Here is a 22,693-nt window from a genome sequence, read left to right as displayed (position 1 = left end):
TTGGAATAATTAGAACATAATTTAGGACGTGCAAACAATACTTAACTTACCCCAATATTTATATATACTGTAAATATATTTTTGTTTTATATCATAAGGTATCAAATAAAATGTTTGGGGAGTTTTGCTCCAAAGAATTCGACTTCTCATCGGGAAAAAAACACAAATATTTGAATCGTTGTGTTGTACTCACAGCTAAAGGTCTCGATTGTGAGTGTGTGAGTGGTTTAGTCCTTCATCCATCCATTGATTCCTCCATACAATGTGTTATTGGTGATAAAGGAGATTTGAAAATCCTGTAAATGAATGTATCCGATACTAAACTGTGAGCACGGAGACAAAGCAGATCAATACACCTCATACTGTTGAGGCTGAAAAAACTTTAAAAGCTTTAAATCTGTCCTTTCTCCATTGCCGACTGGCACAGGTCACAGGTCACAGGTGTTCCTTTCACACCCTGTTGCGCAATGAGGCGATCAGAGTGACCACGTGACAGCGGCGGGGACCGCTGCAGACCCCCATGCAAGAACATATTGAACGTTGAGGCAAATTAGCAAGGATTATAAATCTCCTTTCTCGGCTCATCTGATATTATTTTTTTCTTCTATTTTTTATACACCCAAAAGGACCAGAGCTTCTTGGAAAATGCTCTCTGCGTGTATATAACTCATCTACCCTTGCACTCCAGCTGCCTCCCCCACCCCCACCCCACCCCCTCCCATCCTCCTCCTCCTCCTCCTCCTCCTCCTCAAAGGGGAGGTGAGGGTTTGATCACTGCGCTCTCACGCAACTGGTCAATCTTTAACTCCAGCGGAGAACTAACAGGTACAAGCACGACATGGCATTTGGCTGTTGTATCAGGACTTAGAGCCGCCTGGGTGGTAAAGCTGCGTGTGTACAAGTTGTCGCAAAATTGCTATTTCTCACGCACCGAAACCTTGGTTGTGTCACTGCGGGCAGGACTGACTTTATAGGAGTCACAAAAGATAACTCACTGAAACATTATTTTTAGAGTGGGGGGGGGGGGGGGGGGGGAGATCCTAATTGCATCTAAAGTATCTGTAATATATATGTTTTTTTTTCTAGCATAAGACAAATTATTCGTCTCTATCTCCGCAATTGCAATTTTATCACAACGTTGACAACAAACACCCCTGATTCAAGTCAAGTTTGACAATAAATGTATGCATCGACCCGCCATCAAGACTCATTTGTGTGAGATATTGATAGCCGAGTGTATTCAGTTTTTTTTCAATTTTTTTATTTTTTGGCAAAGATGAGATCAAAGCGCAGGTATTTTATATGCATTCAAATTATTACTTATATTATAGTCCATATCTTGAAAACAAGTATTATAATAATTGATTGAATCATAAAAAGCAACCTAAAATCTTTCTTTCAACAACTGTGAAATATGCAATTTCTTCATTGTCATAAAGTCTTGCACGCACGCACGCTCTCTCTCACACACACACACACCCACACACCCCTCCCCCCCCCCACACACACACACCCACACACACACACACACACACACACACACACACACACACACACACACACACACACCTTTTCTCCGTACTAAACTTCATTCATGACAAACAGAGAGAGCGACGGAGGGGGGTGGGGGGGGATTACGTCATGAAGAGCAGCCAATGAAGCTCTGGAGCGCACTATAAGAGCAAGAGCCCATTCTCTGTTTTGGAGACATTAAGAGAGTAAACTCGGGCATTACTTCTACCAAACGATATATACCTATACATATATACATATATCCATTTTTTCCCTCACTATCTCTCACAGCATTGCTGCTCCGTTGCCGCTCCGCCAAGGTAAGACTTTTACGCACAAGAGGACACATTGGTTCAACTGAGCAGATAGTGTCAGAGTGATTGATAAGAGCAGAGTGTTGAGTGTATATATTTTTTTTGCCAGTATGCTAAAGTCTGCGTAAAGTGTGCGTGTGTCTTTGCAGTTGCACTTTTTTTTTTAAAAGTGTACTTTCTTTTCAATTACTGTTTTATTATTGGGCTCACTGCTGCGAGTCATAATATGGCGCTAGTAAACTTGCGCACTATGTTGCATATTAAAACATGTTGCTTTTCTGCAGAAAGCAAACTTATAGACTCTAATTAATAACAAACACATGCAACTTCAATGACTGCAGTTACTCCACACTTTATGGCGCATGCAGTCAACATGTTGCACAACACTTCTCCTCCTCCCTGCCCTCACTACTCTAATGCTCCTCCTATTTAATTCCCAGGTTGTGCAGAAGCCAGTTTAAAAAAAGAAGAAAAAAAAAGTCGTCATCATGGTGCTCATGATACTCCCGTTCATCGGCTCGGTCTCAGTCTCTGAGAGTCTGGTTGCCATGACAACGTTGTGTGTGGTCTACCTGATCTTCAAGTTTTTCCACACCGAGATCCCCCAGGGGCTCCGCCGGCTGCCGGGGCCGAAGCCCCTGCCCATCATCGGTAACGTGCTGGAGGTGGGCAGCAGGCCCTACCTGAGCCTCACCGCCATGAGCGAGCGCTACGGAGACGTCTTCCAGATCCAGATCGGCATGCGCCCCGTGGTCGTGCTGAGCGGCAGCGAGACGCTGCGCCAGGCCCTCGTCAAGCAAGGGGACGACTTCGCCGGACGCCCCGACCTGTACAGCTTCCGGCTCATCAACGACGGCAAGAGCCTGGCCTTCAGCACGGACAAGGCCGGCGTGTGGCGCGCCCGCAGGAAGCTGGCCTACAGCGCGCTGCGCTCCTTCTCCACCCTGGAGGGCACCACCCCGGAGTACTCGTGCATGCTGGAGGAGCACGTCTGCAAGGAGGGCGACTACCTCATCAAGCAGCTCGAGGCCGTCATGGCGGCCGACGGCAGCTTCGACCCCTTCCGCCACATCGTGGTCTCCGTCGCCAACGTGATCTGCGGCATGTGCTTCGGCCGCCGCTACAACCACGACGACCAGGAGCTGCTGAGCCTGGTGAACCTCAGCGACGAGTTCAGCCAGGTGGTCGGGAGCGGCAACCCCGCGGACTTTATCCCGTTGCTCCAGTTCCTGCCCAGCAGCATGATGAAGAAGTTCAAGAGCATCAACGCGCGCTTCAACGACTTCGTGCAGAAAATCGTCAGCGAGCACTACGCCACCCACGACAAGGTAAGGGTCTCTTCCAGGTTTTTTTCTTCATTATTCAATTTTAGTGTATGCTCTCCCCGCCTTCTTTTTGTTTCAATCACTGCATATGAACTTGCTAACATCTTCTTTCAGGACCACATTCGTGACATCACAGACTCCCTCATCGATCACTGCGAGGACCGGAAGCTGGATGAGAACTCCAACGTCCAGATGTCAGACGAGAAGATTGTGGGAATTGTCAATGACCTGTTTGGAGCTGGTAAGTCGAATGTCTTCACATGTTGAATGATTTGATCATGAAGTGACCGTGAATAATTAAAAATAGATAAATACACAAGTATGAATGAATGACTAAATGTAAGGGTCATAACAAAAGGTTGTGTTTCTCTTCTAGGTTTTGACACCATCTCCACTACCCTGTCTTGGGCAGTGATGTACTTGGTGGCTTACCCGGACATACAGGAACGGCTTTATCAAGAGCTGAGTAAGTACAGACATGTTCTTTCACACAAAACACTTCCTCGGATATTCCATTCATATCACAAAAGTGGTATCATAACCAGTTATGCAGAGACGCTCATTTTGACCCCTTTTCTTTTTTCTCTCCAGAGGACAAAGTGGGTCTGGATCGCTCTCCCGTTCTCTCCGACAAATCCAACCTGCCCTCCCTTGAGGCCTTCATCCTGGAGCTCCTTCGACATTCTTCATTCCTGCCCTTCACTATCCCTCACTGGTGAGGTTTATTCCTATATTTTAAGATGCATGAGAGTGCCACCTGTGCCGGTAGAAATTGGTGCGTTGATGACGTGCTGAAGCCTATAAATCCACAGCGGACTAACACTTTGTCCTTTCTTTTTTTTCCAGCACCACAAGAGACACGTCTCTGAATGGCTACTTCATTCCCAAAGACACCTGCGTCTTCATCAATCAGTGGCAGGTCAACCAAGATCCGTAAGTTTCTTAATTCTAACAGTTTAAGACGACTGACATGGCTGCTCGAGCGCAAACCGGTTTCACTATTGTGCAGCGCATCTTATCATCTTCATTCTCTGAATTTTGCAGAGAGTTGTGGAAAGACCCGTCCACATTCAACTTGGACCGCTTCCTGAGCGCCGACGGCACCGAGGTCAACAGGCTGGAGGGGGAGCGGGTGATGGCCTTCGGCATGGGCAAGCGGCGCTGCATCGGTGAGGTCATCGCGCGCAACGAGGTCTACCTCTTTCTGGCGATCATCGTGCAAAAGATGCACTTCTGTGCGATCCCCGGAGAGCCGCTGGACATGACCCCAGAATACGGCCTCACGATGAAGCACAAGCGCTGCCACCTGAGAGCGACGATGCGACTGAGGAGTGAGCAGTGAAGGCATTTACAGTGTGTGTGACTCAATAGGTGGTGTTACGTTGACTCTCAACACTGTATGGGGGGGTCACTGTAATCTTTCTCAGATTGTAATTGAATTAAATTTGATCTACAGAGCTGAGGGCATTGAAGCAGATGAGTGAAATGTGCTTATTGCAGATTGTCAGATATGTCTGCGTTTGTGTGAACATATCTTTGTCAAGTTTTTGAGGGATTCTCTACGAGATATTCCTGCACATGGTTGGTGCTTCTCAGTGAAGTATAAGGAGATTCCTGCTTCTCCTGTGTTTTTGAACTAAAACTACTCCCGTTAAGAAGTTGTAAAACACTCTTTGGGAAACACAGTTTGTTTTATCGGTTGGGCATTACTGTTGCAGTTGTTTTCCTCTGTGACAAGGGACTCTGAACTGAGCAGATATTACATGATCATGAAAGCAACCTGTAAGCAATTTTTTTTTAATTTTGTATTCCACTATAATGTGGATGTAAGACACTGAAGCTATATTTGTATCCCAAAATGTGATTTTGTTTTGTATATCAAGTTTTTTTTGTATTTTATAAAGTTGTTTCTTTATGTGCCTATTTGTTTGTTTTGAGGTGGAATAGTTTTGCTGTGCATCTATTTGAAATATCAGGACACCAAAAGAGTTCCAGTAATTTTTTTGGAACATGCTAGTAGGTGATACAATTTTGTACGTTGTATCTCTAATGTATTGATGATTGTATAGCATGTAAGGACATTTTATCCTTTAATCAGCCAGACAAATAAACTGTTGTTATGATCATCTTGTTCCTATTGTTTGCTTGATTTAAAAAAATAAATAAAATAATAATTATCCCTGAGAGTAATTGTCTTCACATAAGGATGTATGTGGTCACTTGTGTGTAAAACCCTGTCAGAGTATATCAGTGCTCTCACACACTAAACAGCGCTAACACACCAAAAATCACAACAAACCCACGTGGGAGATAAAGGAAGTGACGTCGCGCATCGAACCGGAAGACGGCATAAACAACAGCTGGCGCTTTGGTTTTTCTTTTCACCTCGCTACAGATTTATCGACAAGGTATATCTGTTCGTTACCGACTCAATAGACGCGGGTTGAGCATTCAAGAGGAGGAAAACCCTCGTGTCACGTTTCAACTATCGGCTTGGATACAAAGCCAAACAGGAGCGGAGAAGCTAATGATAGCCGTCCAGCTAGTTAGCATAGCACAGTTTACCGGTTGTATAGTTAGCTAGTGTCGAGATTTTCCTGTATATTTATCTGAACACTGTCCTCGAATGGGTGTTATTTTAGGTTATTTACACTGTCCACGTTTTTTAATAGTCAATTCTACCTCAGACACTCGCGGGAAACCTTTTTATTTTTTTTAAATGAACGCTAACGTCAAGCTAGCATTCGCACAAAGCTCGCTAACGGAGCGTAGTGAAACTTAAATGGACACTCTTTAATACGCCGATGACCCCGCAACACTACGATGCCAGTCAGCTATCAGTTATGCCCGGCAAAGTCCAATTTAACTGTCGTTTAATTGATCTTTTGTCTTCTCTTCGCCGGTGGAAGTAACGTTACTTCACAAATGAGCCGGCGTTACCCTGCAGGGGTGCAGAGTGGACCTCATTAGGACCAGCTGCTGCAACGTTAGTGGGCCAAACCATGACGGTTAATATGACGTCTTCGCTCACAGCCAGATGATCAAGCCTCAAATAAATTACATATTTGATTTAAGTCCAAGTCCCCCCCACCCACATTACAACTTACTTTTTAAAGAACATGTCTAAAATGCGTAAATCAGCCTGTGCAATGTCTTTGTATGTTTTAAAACTGCCTAATATAAGTCCTACAAGACGCTATAACTGTTAATATCCTCATTGCAAAGACTAGGGATGAAGTTACTGTTATGGTTGCTGTAGGTTGATTTCTCTCTCGTTTATGTCTCTGCACCACTGGATCACGGCGAGCAGAATGGCCACAGACTGGTTGGGCAGTGTTGTGTCTATTAACTGCGGGCTGACGTTGGGAGTTTACCAGGGAGAGGTGTCATCTGTCGATCACACCAGCCAGACCATCTCGCTGAGACAGCCCTATCACAACGGGGTCAGATGTCCTCTTCCCGAGGTCACGTTCAGGTAAGGAAGAAGAAGAAGGATGTGCACATCTTTTGTTTTGACACAGATTCAATCTATCCACCTTCGGCAATGTTGAAGGCTTTGATGTTTGCTTTCAGTCATGAATCAGATTTATAAACATTACCGCCACCAAGGAGATTATATTTTAGTGTCAAATGTCATTAAAAGGTCTAAATGACACTTGGGGAAAAAAAGGGCTGACGAACAAACGATCTTATTTAACACACGTTAGATATAGTAAAACAACTTATTATCATAACAAGACTTTTCTTTTTTGACCTTTTCTTTTGTTTTTTCTTTTTTTACTTAAAATTATTCTTGGATAAACAGATCTTCAGCATCTGTTTCACTATTTTTACTTTTTGATTCAGGTCCAGCTCAAGAAGCTGATTTAAATACCAATTTTTATTTTCCCCAAATTTTCAGTATTGTGCAGCTTTGTTGGAGGTATTTCAATGAAACCATTATTTTTTCCTACGCGGGTGCTCTTTTCCACCCAATGAGCTCCACGAGCCGTGTCTGATTGTTGTATGCTGACTGAAAATTGCAGTTTTAGCTCGCAGTGATCTCACTCATTTTTTTTGTCTTTTTAGTGCCATTGATATCAAGGAGTTGAAGTTCCTAGATGTCCACAATACAGTCAACAAGCCCAGCACCGGCCAGGGAGCTGCGACAGAATCCAGCTCTATACCTTCAGCACGCCATGGTCAGAGTAACAGAGTCGCTCTCCCTCATGTGACAAGCGGCAGCTCCCACTCCGGCACTGCACCAATCACCATCCTCCGTAGAGGTAGGCAGATGGGTGAGCCTGGCTTCCATCACCCTTCACGGTTAACTGTCTTTGATAGAAAATACTGACATTAGAGTTTTAGAATTTTGAATAATTAGTGTAGAAAGTTACATACAGAACAACCTCATTCATCGGTAATCCCTTAAATTTCAAACAAGACAAAGGAATTGTTTGACATCTCGTGTGTAACGTTTGGCGTTCTAATGAATCAGAAACGTTTATTTGCCAAGTAAGTTTGTACAAACCAGGAATTTGTCCTGGTGGAAGGTGCATCATAACAATAACAACAACAACAATAACAACAGCAGCAACAACAAAGAACATTTAACTATACAAGTGAAAGTATGAAAATTTGGATAAAAACAAGGAAGTAATAAGTAAATAGGTAAAGATGCAGTAAATATGCAGTAAATAAGTAAGGATGCAAGTAAAAATAAAAAATAAAAAAGGAATCAAACGATCAATAATACTAACAATAAGAGTAAGGTAAAGTGCACAAAATGAGGTTATGATTTTTGAAAGTGACAGGTAAAGGGTAAAGTGGCAAGTGACTTTAAATGTGCGGTGTGGAGAGATGTGCAGGAGAGAGAAGGGAAGGTCCAGGGGGAGACAGAGTCAGTCAGTGGGGAACCCGGGCTCTATTGATGAGCCCGACTGCTGCTGGGAAAAAAATGAGCAATGGATACACAAAGTTGGCTAACAGCATCAGCGGCAGGTAACAGAATTAGGCGTTGTCCTGAAGCCTGCGACACGCAGGTGCTAATGAAGCTACAACACGAATACACTGTCCAAGTAGTAGAGCATGATTGTGCAGTGGAGTACGAGAGCATAAGAAAAGCTATTTTTAGAAAATGTTTTAAAAATATTGAGACAGTTTAAAATGCCTTCACCTAGGTTTGGAAAACCCAGTTTATTTAAAGATTTTGCTTATTCACCATGTAACTGCATTTTCTAGTTCTTAAATTACAGTTCTATTGTTGCAAAGTTCTTAATAGGGAGTTGTGTGGCGGGAATTTACCACAGCGATGGCCAAACGGAACAATAGATATTGTTCTATGACAAAAGGAAGTGTGACACACATCAGTGTCACAATTTACCCAACTCTTTTTAGAAATTCCAGATAGTTTCAAACGAAGACGGGCTGGCTGAAATTGTAAAGTCACTCCACGTCGATGTTTTTGATTATCCAGCAGACGTGCGTGATGCTTTTCAGTCCCCAACGGGAAGGAAGTGCATGATCCCAGACAGATCGTATGTTTTTTGAGACGTCAGATGATTAACGCTGAAAGGTCGTAAACAACCTCTCACGATTCCTACTCCAGTGCCGCTAAAATAGGGATGATTGTAAATCTCAGAAAACGATTAAACACAACAGGACAGCCGTTCGATTCTCTATGCTTTTTTACTTCCCCTAGCGGCTATGATTGTACCTGTCAGCCCCAAGACCATCAGTCGCTTCTGAAGAAATACATCTTTGAAAATGAGTCACAAATATGTGATTTCATTACATTACTTCTCAGTTGTTTTCTAAAATAAGTGGGAACTGCAGATTTTTAAAAAGAGTTAGGAAAACAAGAGTAAATCATGATCTGTATGGGGGATATTTTTCAGGCCTCCGATTCTGTGCAATAGTACCACAGTGTGGGGATAGACTCCAAAAAAACTGGTATTGCTAGTGTTCATGGTAATAAAGGAACATGTCACGCAGTGCAACATAGTGACTCATTGATGTATTAAAAAACACATAAATCATTACAGTGTTTCAATAATTAAACACTATTAAAGCCAAATATAATAAGAATAAATGGTTGAATTGTAATTGTTGCACATAGGAAATATTAGTATTGAACAGTTGAATTAATATGGCAGCAAAAAGGAGGGACCTCCCCTCACACAGCGCATGTGAAGCAGCCTGTCACTTAACCTGCATGAAAGTATGCGCTAAAAGTGCAACAAGATGAGTTACTGGTCAATAAATATATTTGCTGTTTTTTTTGTTGACAAAACAGCTTTAAAATGAAAATCAATGGTTGATGAATAAATCAGCTCTGAAATATAATCTCTGCGTTCATGTTATTTTATGTTCCATCTTTCATCCTTAATGTTTATGAGTGCTGTCCACTTTGTTTGCTTCCACTGGTAACCCCGTGTTTAACGTCATGTTGTGATGAATTGTGGGTAATTTCCTTGTGGGTAAGTCTAGGGCAAGCTCAAAATGCTTTGTGGGAATGTGCATCAAATTCCGTGACACTGGATATTGGGATTGGGTCTTATTTTTTAAAATTTATTTTTCATCCACGGCCATGTTAACAGGAAAACCGAGCAATGTCGTGCAACACAGTGGCCCTCGCCAATACATTCTGCCATCGTGAAGCTTATATTATTGTTGATATTAGAGTTGGTTGTGGTTTGTCGTGTTGACAAGCTAGTTTCTTGTCCGGTGTCTAACGGTCATTAGTGGTGATGAGGGTCAACGTGTGACCGCTGTTCCTGCTCTGGCAGACGTCGAGAGTCATTTGAAAATGTAATTTGAGTCATCTGTAGCTGTGTTTGTAACAATGACTCTTAATTTCTAAGTTAAAAGGTGAGGTCATGCTTTTGGATATTTGTGTTATATTCCACCTTTTTTTGAGAAAAAAAGTTATTCTAATATCTTCAATTTAACATAGCAATTTGTTTATATTTAGTTTATAAACACATTAAATATGATTAATGGCATGGACCATTCGGCCGTCACGCAGTGGTACAGAAAATCTGCATTGTCCCCGTCCACACATTTGTAAACATCAGAATGTGTTGCTCAACCTCCCTGATTAGATAAAGCCTAAAAACAGCATTTTCTTCTTGTCAGCAGGAAGTGTGTTTGGACAGGTCCGTGGCCTCTGCCAGAATCCGTTAAAGCCGGTTCGCTTTCCCGCTCGGGATCACAAAACAATGGAGGGGTCAGAGGTCAATAGCATTGGCTATAATAGACGCTGCGTAATGTTCTTTAGTCGGGTTGTAAAACTGACCTCTGCCATGGTGCGTTTCCTGTGCATGGAAGACAGAGACAGCACAAAAGAAAGGGCTTTTTTCCGCTCTATTTATGTTTGTTTTCTATGCAAAATAAATATTGCACTATTGTTTGTTTAACTCATAGCTATCGATTCCCTGCGTGCCACTTGTTCCTTTACAGAAGCTTGAGCATGGGACCAGACACCGTCCTGCTAACCCCCCTCAGCCCCCCCCTTTCTCCTCAGATTCCCATAGCGTGCTAAAGGCTTGTACCAAAGTTCCTCTTTACAATATGTGTGTGACTAAGATCAATAAACATTCCCCCTCCCGCGCCATGTCTGCTCCTAAAGAGGTTATGCAAAAGCCAGGTCTTTGTGCCTCGGTGCCCTCTTTCTCTCTCTCTCTCACTCGCGCTCCGGAAACCCTCCCTCCCCCTCCTCTCCCTGACAGGAAGCCATGTTGTCCCAGTGAGCTTGGAAGGCAAGAAAAACTGATACCAATTGTAGAAGCAATGTTTACCTTTTTTTGTGTGTTTTTAAAAAAAATGTTAATCTCCAGCTCTCAGGCTGGTGGCAGGGGAGCTAATGGCTAAATTGCATGAGGCCAAAGAGCTGAGTGGCCTGGGCAGGGCCGGTCCTTTCACACGCAATGTCATGCTCCCAAGAAGCCCCCCCGGCCATATAAAGGGGAAAGCAGGGAGGGAGTGTTGCTTATCCAAGATCGCGGATTCCAGAAATGGTTCTCTGAATATCTGCCGTTTTATCTTTCTGGGAGAGTAGGATGGGAATTTAGAAACGGCTTTTGTGAATGATGTGGAGTGGAATTCCAATTAAACCTAAGCAGCTCATTAAAAAAATGCATTTTAAAAGAAGACCATAAGACTTTTGTCCTTGTGAAAATCGTCACCATAAACAGTATTTTAGCTCCTAAATATGGAGTGAAATTCTGTGCAGATAAGTTTTTTTTTTCTTTTTTTTTCTTTCTTCCTATAAATAGCTGCTTCAGATTTCTTGTAAACCTGTATGGTATATGTTTGTTAGAAAGTGTTGGTCTGTGCATCCATGTTTTATTCAACGCCGCACTCAGAGCTTCCCAGAACGCGTACAAGGTTCTTATGGTAGGTTTTTATTTGCCATGGATGAGTGAGTGGGTGGATGGGTGGATGGATACTTTATTCATCCACAAGAGGGAATTTGTTTGCGAAGTAGCATCTTACATACACAAACATTTAAATAACAGGGATTAAAGATGTATATAAAAAATAACGTGAAAGCTATGTACAGCGCAGAGAGTATTCATTTAGGAAGTTTGTGCATAGACCAACAGTCCAGACACATTAAAATTTTTGGGCAGAGCTCTCTCAGAGTCAACAGTTTAGGAAATAAAAACACACTATAGGAAAGAAAAAAGTAGAAAAACACTATGCATAAGGTGGTAAAACGTACAAACCTCCACCATTGAGCTGAGAGCAACTCCTGTGGGTTTTCAGGGGTTTCAGTTGCCTCGCTAGCAGTTGCTCAGCATTGCTCTCCTCCATCTGCCTCCTCTTGCTGGATGGTAATCGGAAGCAAAGTTGTTATCCCCTGAAGTCCCTTTGGTCTTGCATTTGCATGCCTTCACCCTCCTGTATCCTGTAGCTTTGACTCACTTGGCAGTCTCATTGATCTCCGTATGCAAACCCGTATCAGCTGATTTTCACTTTTCTTGATGCTTACTTTGAATCCACAGTAGTGACATCACAGGACTTGAGTGTGTGTGTTTTCCAGCGCTGGAGCTGCTGTGAAAAAGCACTGTAGTCCAAATTGAACGTTCAAATATTTAGTGACCTGTTGGGTGCTTTAAAATAGCCCCGAAAGTTGAGCGCCGTGTTTTCAATGTGTATGTATTTAACGGTACAGTGTCTAAAATATTCCTGGCCTGTGTGCTAATTTGTGGTGGCAAGTTTGCCGAAACGGAAATCCGCGAACTTCACTTTCCGTCTCTGCGCTTGTTATTCATTAGCCTGTTTGACTTGGAGCTGTGCCCGTCCCATTCAGATTTTCTGATTCGTAGCATGACAAAACACTTCCTTGTAAATAAAGACATTGTTGGCGTGTGCTAGTATTGGTAAGGCTCTCTGGCTTTCATCCCAGTTCACAAAGCTGAATGCAACAACCCCAAAAACACAGTTTTTTTTCTAGCTCAGTAAAATCACTTGTGAATTTCAGTGCAGTGCATTCAGAGGGGGAGTGAAACGCTTGAATATGAGAGTTTTTGGAAGGAAAAACACATCAGCGCTGTCTGCATTGGCGGTTGTAAGGCCTCTATGTGATACTGAGTCGGTTACTGGCTGGGTATCGATACCAGTGTACTGTGACTGAGCCTCCCAGTATCTTGCGTGAGAGAGTCCAAAGTACCTTAGCTGTCACAGTGACAGTAGCGTGAGACTGTGCCTCTCTGTCTCCCGGTTAGCGTGAGAGCTCAGCATGGTTGGGGTTGAAGGCCAGGTTTTTCCAGTTTTTTCTTTTTCTTTTTTTTTTTTTTTTTGTTTTGTTCTCTGTTCATTTAAGATGTTGTTTTGTTTGCGCATACATGTATGTAAACTTTATTGAATACCGCTCGGTCGGCCATTGTATGTTTTGTGCGCCCGCTGCGTTTTGTTCTCGGCGGTTTAAAGTAACCAACCGAGAGGGAGGATAAGAAAAGTTACCAGACCGAAGCTACGTAGAAACAAAAGGAGCCGCGAGCCATCGAGCCAGAGTTTGAAAGTGCTGAACCTTGTAACTTCTTGTGTGTGGATCAGGACGTGTGCGCCACGCTGATGTTCTGGGTTATGTGTGTTTTGGGTTCGAGATTAAATCCAAACTGGGGCCTTGTTAGCGATGCCTCTTCTCGGTCTGCCCTCAGTTTATCAGCTGTAGTGTCCTAAAAATGTCTCCTTTTCGCCAAAGTGTCTAAAATGAATTAATCGATAGATCGATCGACACCGGGCTCCATGTATGGGAGCCCACAGGGGGAGTTATACTCTGTTAACAACTATATTGCTACCATATTTCCATATTTCTATGCTAAATAGGGGGACTTTAAGTAAGGTGTTGCCAACGTTTCTTCGTATAATATCAGTAAATAAACCGTAAACTTCCATTACGGCTGGTTATTGTAGATAAAACTGAATTTATGATGAACTGGTTGAAATCAAGACCACATTTCATCCGGTATGAGCAGCATTTTAATATGAATTCAATGTGCAATAATGTTAAAAAAATATATATATATTTTTTTTTTCTTCAAAAAAGTGGAATTAAGCAGGCTTATTCAATAAACATTATACATTATACATTCAAACTATGCAGTCCATATGGATTTTCTTTAAAACCAGAGCTTCATTTATTAATTTATTTTAGCGCGTCAGTGCAATATCAAGTCATTGCACATCAAGTCGAATGTGAGTATTTGTACACTTGGATCACGTCCAGTACCCTTGGGGCTAATCCAAGTGAATCTATTATTTTAGTTTCCTTTGTTTGTGAAGCACGACAAAACACCGGTGGTTTGATAGAGGTGGACAAAACAAACATTGAGTTGAGTATTACACGACAAAGTGTGAAGGTGGGGGCGTGGGTGCAGGTTGACGACTGACTCGTGTCTCTCCTCTTCCATCTTCATGTCTCCAGCCCCCGCCGGCTCATCCAACAGCAGAGGGGCACCGCAGGCCGCGCAAAAGAAGAACAGCGCGAGGAACGGAGGCCCGGCGAGGACGAGGGACGACGAGTGCTTCGGAGGCGGGACCGACGAGAACATGGACGCCGACTTCGACTTTGAGGGGAACCTGGCTCTGTTCGACAAAGCCGCCGTCTTCTCCCAGATCGACGGGACCGGCGGCCACGGCAACAGGGCGCAGCATCACAACGCGCAGGGCGACCAGAAGCCTCTGTCCTACCGCCACGACGAGAACATCCTGGAGGCGAAGCCCGTCATATACCGGCAGATAACGGTTCCCCAGCAAGGGGGCAAAGAGTACTACACCGGTGAGAACAAAGCGCACGTGCACACGCGGACACACTCGCACGTGGGTAGGACGAGTTCATGTACTTGGAGCCTCTTGACTCCTTTAGTTCGATCGATATGGCAGCAACAAACAAAGACAGATGTCCAATCAGGTTTTAGGGCCGCCATGTTCAATTTGCCAATTCTGTAGTTGTTCCTGATATGAGCCATGAAAGATGAGGGCTGTTTGTCTGTACAAAAAATAGTTGTATCAACAAAAAGAAAGAACTCTGGTGATATTTTACATATTGTTTATTAGAAGCAAACACCATGAAACTTAATTTGAGTTGATGCAATCTCACATACGCTGCCTTCCAGTGTTAAATACTCACTGAGGCACCAAAAAATGCATCTTTTACCCTTGTTTGCAATTAAATACAGTACGAGTGTGTTTAAAAAACTTACTTGGCCTTGTTTTTTTTTCGTAACTACATTTTCTTTTTTTTTTAACCCTTTTTTTCCTTTTTAGATACATTTTTACCGATGGGTTTGCGAATTGATGTAACGGACGCTGTAGGGAAGTCAGAAAGCCCAGAGAGGCGGATCAACTGTTATAATTGTAATAATAAAAACAGAAACAACAACCTGTTATAAATTTTTTTTTTTTTTAATTTTAGCGGTCACAATGCTCGTGTCTAAAAACAAGGTGTGTGCCGAGAAGAGTTTGTCGTCATGCGGTTTTGTTATGAAGAAAGAGAAAGAATAAAAGTTGGGTGTTGTCCAAAGCGGGTCTTAAGGTTTTCATGCAGCCACGGACATCGTATCAGTGAGCATGCCAGCTTTGTGAACACACTGTTTGTTTTGGAAGGACTATTTTATTTTCCCACTGTGTTTAATCTTTGACCAAACACCGTTTGGAAGCACAGTTGCCGCTTTTGCCAAAAGTAGACTTAACATTTTTTTTTTCAACACACAATACTGTAAAGCGCTCACTGAGGAATGTGCCGTAGCGTCTCATTCTGCTGAACACAATGAGGAAAAACAACACGCACGATAAAAGGGACGGGGGGTGTCGGTGGATGCATTGGCCAGAGAAAGGTCACCTCGGGGCAGGCTGACTGGAATCAGAACCTCCTGACTTTTGACTCCACCCTCCTCCCCCTGTAATAGGCCCACAAAGGACGATGAACTCGTCCTCTATTACACTCCCGCTCACTCTAGGAACCCGAGCGTTACATAACTGGTTAACACACGCATACGATAAGTTAATGGCATGCTAACACAGGCCCCGGCGTCACGCCGTAGGAACAGTGGAGGGTGGTGTCTGGAAGAAAAGGGCTGAGTCGTACAGTGTGTGCGAGTAGATGTCGTACAACGGCTAGAGGGATCAAACTCCACCTGTGTCTGGTCTCTAGATAAGGTTGTGTGCATGGCCACGATGGAGTGAGTTGGGGGGGGGGGGTTAGCACAAAGTTCTTTGTGCAGAATCTCCCCGTACAATAATACAAAAAGAAAGACGGGAAACGAGTGTCGCCCATCTGCCGGCGTGACAACGAGCAGCTTTGTAAGGAGCTGCCGTCCGCCATTCTGCAGACGGCCTCCTCTGCTTACCGTGCAGGCAGCTCTGCTTCCCAGGGCTGTCATCATAATCCCCGTCCTCTGCACTCTGTAATTAGCGTGCCGCTGCACATCCTTACATAAACAGCACCTCTGAAGCAGGAAGAAAACTGCAGCGCTCTTGACCCGGAATCTTTGCCAGTAAACAGATAAGTCGACCGTATGAGAACAGAGAAAGAACAACAAAGTGCCCGCCTGTGTGTGCGTGTGTGTTGCCATAGCGCGCTGGCACGGTGTGTTTGACAGGCCTGTTTCTGCAGACTATTGTTAATTGTGTCAAGAATCTTTTGCAGTCCGTGTAAGTTTAGTTCCGCTATTGCTTTTTCTGTGTGATTGACTCGTGAAACATCGTCGAACGGCAATCAAGCCGACTGTCAGCTGGTTTTTCCTAGTTTTCTGTTATTTATTTGTAAATACATCATCACAACATATTTTTAACCCACATGACGCAGTGACTTTGGGATGGATGTGAACCTCATGCCGTGCGCATTGATCTTTCTCTGAAATCTGCACGCTCTCGGGGAAAGGGAATGCGAGCGTGGGGGCGTGATGCGTTTTGACGTTCAAGCTGCAGTTTACACGTTCTGATCCACAGACCTTCATATTCATTTTTACCCAAGTCGGGCCTCGCTTGCTACAAAGTTCTTTGAAATCCAGAGATCGACAGTGTGCAGGATTTTCACACGATGACGGCCTAAAACCTTATTTAATAAAGCAAAAGTCATGATTTGCATTATATTTAGATGATGCTTTTCACCATGTGGTCACAACCCCAGACCTGCAAGAATTATGCAAGCACATCCACTTCATTAGACGAATCTAAAGAGAAAAACTTTACTAACAGAATATCCAATGAGATGCAGTGTGTTGCATGCTTTAATTGAGTAACACCCCCCCCCCCCCCCCCTCCTCCTCCACTCACTCTTGTGAGCACTGATATGACCAAAATGGGGAAGAAAGTGAAAAGGAATCTCACAGATTACCACATTAAGCTGCTTTTCTGTGACCTTCATCTCGCTTCCTCCTCAGAGTGCAGGGCAACATAGTTCAACTGTGGCGGTGCGGCGGAGAGGAATGGAGCGGCCTCGTCTAACCCGCCCTCACCCAGCGCCAGCCTCAGTCACACATGGCCCGCATCCAGCCGGCGTGTATTGCTTTCAGTGCCGTCAGTTCCCTTGTCATGCTTGAAGGATTGCTTCCAGCTCAGTTTATTTTAGTGCTGCCGCATACTCACGGCTACCCGGTTCAGCTAGTTGACTGGTGAGTTTTTGTTCTTGCACCACATCAAGGGTGTGTGTGTGTGTGTGTGTGTGTGTGTGTTTGTGTGTGTGTGTGAGAGTGTGAGAGGGGAGGAGATGGCGTGCGTATGCTCAAGGCTTTTGCTAGCAAGAGAATTATTAAGGAGCGCACCTGGCGGGACGGTTTAAAAGCAATCGTTGCGCACGAGTGCAACTCCCACTCCCTCGGAGCGCTGCACTCGAGGCAGCGGCTTGCATGACAAGAAGCAGTTGACGTTTCCTCTGCTTATCGCTCACGTGGAGATCGGCATTTCTGTCATGTATCAGCAGTGTTCGTGCGGTATCAATAAAAGGATAGTGGGAGGGGAGCCGGGCCGCCCTGAAGACGAGCAAGAATGAACGCCAGGCACGGCATGAGTCTGTGTTTCTAAGTAATTATCTCGTGTCCGGAAGGGGTGTGTGTGTGTGTGCGTGTCTGTGTGCATGTGTCGCTCACTGCATGCCAGAATGAAACGTTGCCTCGTTGTGCACACATTCGTGCACGCCGACGAGGCCACCACGTTCTCAGCTACCAGGCCAGAGATCCGTAGGAGGCCACTAAAGACTTAACTGCCTCCCAGCCTCTTCATTACTCAGAGGGATCCTGAGCCCTGCAGTCCCCCGCAGCTTGACTTTTATTACCCTTCTGATCTGCCACGGGCAATAGGGTAGCCAGGGATTAGCAGAAAGGCTCTTTTTAAAGGTTTCCAGAACACTTCAGTTTGTACAGTGATTAAAAAAAACTGAGTTGTGGTTCTTTAAAACAGTTCTAAAAAAGAAAATGCTTTATTATCCTGTCCAGAAATGACAACTGCAAATAAATTGACATTTTCCAACCAAAAATTACTATAAATTACTTAAAGATTTTATTTTTATTTTATTTTTTTACGATTTTAACTTTGATTAGTAGCCTTCGGTAGATAAGTCAACAATTTGTTTGAAGAGACGGGGTTCAATCCTCTGTTACCTCCATACCTCCCCCATGTTTAGTCCTCCCCCATCTCTCACCACGGGATGTTGGGATACAGGTGCAGGTGTTCATATACACACACACACACACACACACACACACACACACACACACACACACACACACACACACAATGATGTTTGTCCCCTTTGCTGTCACGCCAACATGCTGCATGTTTTGACTGAGACGGCAGCTGACGTGGGGGGTCCATCCCAGAGCACAGAGCTCAGGGCCGGACCGACACCACAGGGATGATGATGGTGGTGATGATGATGATGGTGGTGCGTGTGAACTCGGGACCCCGCCGGGGGGGAATGGCCGTCTCACTCCGACTGCCTCGCATTTGTCATGTTTTGTAAAGGCTGCCAACCTCCCCTTTGTTGCAGCGACAAACAGGAGAGGAAATGGAGAATCTTCCGCGATAGGAGCAAGACCGGGTCATGAGGAGGAGGAGGAGGAGGAAAGGGAGGAAGAAGGGTTCTCCCCTCCCCCTCCTGTGTGTCTTTCAAGGAGATGCTCCTTAAATACAATGACCTCTCCTCCTCGTTTGAGACTGAACTTAAGGCGTACATCAAATATACCTGGTGGCATCTCTTCAGGCATTGACGTGCGCTCCATCCCACCTCTTGTGTCGCCTCTCTGCAGATTCGGGCCTAGTGGTTCCCAGCATCCCCTACGAGCTCCACAAGCGTCTGCTGGCGTCGGCGGAGCGCTGGGGCCTGTGTCTCGAGCGCAGGCTGGAGACGACCGGCGTCTGCTCCAGTCAGATGGCTCTCACTCTCCTGGGCGGGCCGAACAGGTGAGAAATGCTACCGTGGGCTTCTGGTGTGACGCCCGGAGAGAGCCGCTGTCGGCCAAACATCCTCCCCTGAGGAGTTATACAATCATCGGAGCGGGTCCCTCCAACGTTTGTTTGTTCTCATGTCATGTTTTTCCATTTCCATGGCAATCATCTTTACTACCATGTCCCTATATTTATGTTACATGGTGTTAACCTTGACACTCCCTCCTTCAGGGTTTATTTTCTTAGAGAGGCGAGCAGTCACACGGCAGGTCGAGAACACCCTGAAGCAGCCGTGTTCGGTGTTGCTTACCTTCGCGAGCGGTGCAGTCTTATTTAAGATCAAAGAACGGCGGCACAGAGGCTCGTATAACAAACGGGTTTGTTGTCTCCGATTCTTTCATCGGTTTAGCAGCGCTCTACTATTTGTGTGTGTCTCAAGTTTACACTGGAGCCACTGCTCAGATCAAGTGTAATTTAGCTTTTGTAAAACCAGAACTGGCGCTACAATGGTGTTCCACCGTTTCCCCATCGGTCAGACGAGTCCTTCAAGTCCTTCAAGTCGTATTCAAAAGTGTCCGAGGGTTAAATCAAGCTTCAAATGTGTAGCTTTATATGGCGAGTAATAAAATAATAATAATACTAATGGAACATTTTAAAGCTGTCAGCAGTGATATACTTGTGGTTACAATAAAAAACCTTTGGTGGGCCGAAGTTTTTTTTGTAGAAACTGATTTATGTAATTTGTTTTTTAACTAAATAAAGAAGATACTTAATAACCAGATGAAGTGAACATCTAAAGTTAACCAAATAATGTTATATTCACACCAAAGATCTGCATAGATTTCAGATAACTAAAATGCATCTACGTATTACTACCACTAACTTTATTATTGATCTTAAGGTTTTCTAAAAAAGTATTTTTTATATCTTCGTTGTATGTAGTCTTTTAAACGACCTGTCGTTACCTCCGATTGTGTCATGTATGTTGTGGTGTCTTCAAACTAACATGTCTTATGTTGCCCTTTGTCGTATATGATGCCGTTTGTTTGATCACATATTTATTGTTCAACCTATGAAAACTGCATCTGTTGTCTTTCTACCCTCGACAATATTGTCGTCTCTTGAATGTCCCCAGACTCACCCCTAAAAACGTCCACCAGCGGCCCACCGTGGTGCTCCTGTGCGGGCCGCACATCCAGGGAGCCCAGGGCGTCAGCTGTGGCCGACACTTGGCCAACCACGGCGTGGAGGTCATCCTGTTCCTGCCCAATTTCGTCAAGATGCAGGAGGCGGTCACCGGCGAGGTCCACCTCTACGCCAGGACCGGCAGCAAGCAGGTGGCCGGCGTCAAAGGTGAGAACGCACAGAGCGCAGGTGCATTGTGAAATCAGCTGTGGGAGATGGTGACACTGATGGAAAGGGCCGCGATTCAGAGCGTCTCTTGCGGAGGACCGGCTCTTGCTGTCCTGTTGGAACAGACCAGCGCAGATAAATGTCGCCCTCTGGTGGAGCAGCGGCGTTTAAGGGCACGTCGCGTCATTATTGACGGTCATTTATGACTCCACGCATTTTTAAATGAATTTCTATAGATAGCTATGAGTCCCCAGGTTCCAAGTGTCTCTGTACCTCTTGACACTCCATGCTCATCATCTCGTTCTCCTCTGTCTTAGACCTGCCAACAAGCCCAGTGGACCTGGTCATCAACTGCCTGGACTGCCACGAGAACCCGCTGCTGAGGGAGCAGTCCTGGTACCAATCGGCCGCCGACTGGGCCAACCAGAACCGGGCTCCCGTCCTGAGCATCGACCCCGCGGTCGGCGGTCCGCATCAGCCCGTCGAGGCAAAGTGGAGCCTGTCATTGGGCCTCCCTTTACCGCTGGCCGAGACGGAGAGCAGGGTCTACCTCTGCGACATCGGCATCCCAAAGCTGGTTTTCCAGGAAGTCGGAATCCGCTACCGCTCGCCGTTTGGATGTAAATTTGTCATTCCCCTGCACACGCCATAACGGAGAAGCCGCTGACGTTGAACTTAGTTACAATAGGTCCGCTCCTCGCAGTGGGTGAATGGTGCAACGTGGCAGAATATTTTGTCAGAAAGTGTACACAACTTCATGACACGTCTGAAAGCATACGGTGTAGGTCTTTCCTTGCTGCCCCTCTGGAAACTCCCGAAAGGGGATAGGGGGGGAGGTGGGCGCCATGCGTTGCGTGCGACACCTTGTTTTTGAGAGGGAAAGGTTTCCTGTCCTTTCGGCGTGTTTTGATAAGGGCTCTGGATGACGATGTAAATGTGTTTACAAAACGCTGACCACTGTGAGTCCGGGACCTCTGATCCCGTGACCAGTCGGAGGAGCAGAGACACAGTTCCTGTTTCCTCCTCCAGATTGCATGTGGAGGCCGGTCCCGACCCCGTGACCCCCAAAACCGTCTGCCAACCCAAACCTGACATTCATTTGGCCAACACGTTCATTGTCTTTCAATTTAATGCCATTTTGGACCCACTTAAATGTGTGTGTTTTGTCAAGTAATGGTCGTAGCATGTTTCACTGAAAATGGGTTTGTTACACAGAATTTATATTTGTATTATTTGTATTTATTTCCGGAATACTTCTCAGGGACAATGTATGAAACTTTATATTTGCATCTACATACAATAGCGCTCTCTCTGCCCCGTCGTGTGACTTCTCAACCACTGACACTGAACATGAAAAGCAGTAGCCGGCACTCCTGAGGATTCATTTTCTGTATTTCTGAAGACGGGACAGGATTTTGAAGCACACATTCCAAGGACCAAAAACATCTTGGACCAGGTTAATCTCTAGGGATTACAGCTCGTTTGGTTGGGTGAAACCTCATTGTTATTTTTCATTTTGACACCTCAGATTCAGCCAGCCTGCAGCGAAGAAACCATTCCTCTTGTTCTGGGGACCGTAGAAATCTTCTGTTATAAAACTCAGAACAGCAAACTGTCAACGTTACAAGTAAAAGGACAACCTGATTTTTTCGACGACCAGCACTTTTTCAATTATGCTGGTGTATTATTTTTTTTAATTTATTGTGTTATGAACTGCTTTTCCAACCTCAACTTTGAGTACTTTGAGTTTAAACCTGAGAGTCAAAAAACTAGCCAGAAGTAATAAATTACCTTTTTGCGGACTGCTTTGCCGAGTTCTCACTTCACTAACTGTTACACTTTGGAGCCGATGAATCATTTATTGCACTTCAGCCGTCTCTGAACCGAATGTGTGATGGAGGGGTGATACATTTTAATTAAAGCTGTAGCTGCAGCTGCTCTGCCAAAAAAAAAAGAATCAAGTCATTTGTGGAAAACAAGTGTTTCCATTGACAGCTCAACAGTAAAAATAATACGTATAAATAAATCAAAACCTCCACTCAGGGAAACACAAGGTGTTTTTTAGACACTGCAGCTTCTTTCTCTGCTTTTTCAGAGCCTCGTTTGTTTTTTTTTAATCTCCATTACAGCAAACACTAAATGAAAGACTTAAAATGTGATCATGATTGTAATAAAGCAATCAAGTAAAAAAAACGAAAAAAAAAACATTCCCTGTGAATTTGATTAGGGAGGATCTTGTGAGTATTGTGAGGAGGGGGAGGAAAACACCGCAATACAAAACAATGTGAATTTAGTGCGGATGGGTTTGTAGTGGAG

The 22,693-nt window shown here is 44.5% G+C and overlaps 2 protein-coding genes across 6 annotated transcripts; both read left to right on the top strand.

The window, feature by feature from the left end:
* Window positions 1-1,729: 1,729 nt before the first annotated feature.
* On the top strand, window positions 1,730-5,270 carry cyp1a (cytochrome P450, family 1, subfamily A). Its single transcript, XM_068576557.1, has 7 exons — window positions 1,730-1,832; window positions 2,267-3,154; window positions 3,266-3,392; window positions 3,528-3,617; window positions 3,743-3,866; window positions 3,998-4,084; window positions 4,196-5,270. The coding sequence occupies exons 2-7, from the start codon at window positions 2,315-2,317 to the stop codon at window positions 4,491-4,493; spliced, it is 1,566 nt and encodes a 521-aa protein (XP_068432658.1). The 5' UTR covers window positions 1,730-1,832; window positions 2,267-2,314; the 3' UTR covers window positions 4,494-5,270.
* Window positions 5,271-5,478: 208 nt separating this feature from the next.
* Window positions 5,479-22,570, top strand: LOC137785396 (enhancer of mRNA-decapping protein 3-like). 5 transcript variants are annotated; one of them, XM_068576587.1, is made up of 7 exons: window positions 5,479-5,559; window positions 6,462-6,626; window positions 7,220-7,428; window positions 14,064-14,417; window positions 18,886-19,039; window positions 20,160-20,377; window positions 20,695-22,570. In XM_068576587.1, exons 2-7 carry the CDS (start codon window positions 6,463-6,465, stop codon window positions 21,027-21,029), a joined length of 1,434 nt encoding a protein of 477 aa, XP_068432688.1. In that variant the 5' UTR covers window positions 5,479-5,559; window position 6,462; the 3' UTR covers window positions 21,030-22,570. The 5 variants fall into 5 exon arrangements, with proteins under 5 accessions (XP_068432688.1, XP_068432706.1, XP_068432698.1 ...); XM_068576605.1 differs by having other exon boundaries at window positions 5,503-6,137; XM_068576597.1 differs by having other exon boundaries at window positions 5,503-6,159.
* The last annotated feature ends 123 nt before the right edge of the window (window positions 22,571-22,693 follow it).

This window comes from Clinocottus analis, unplaced genomic scaffold (assembly GCF_023055335.1).
Source record: "Clinocottus analis isolate CAN_PGR_092001 unplaced genomic scaffold, fCliAna1.0.p SCAF_1, whole genome shotgun sequence".
Lineage (NCBI taxonomy): Eukaryota > Metazoa > Chordata > Actinopteri > Perciformes > Cottidae > Clinocottus > Clinocottus analis.
Note: the sequence above shows the minus strand (reverse complement) of the source record. Positions and strands in the feature narration are given on the sequence as shown.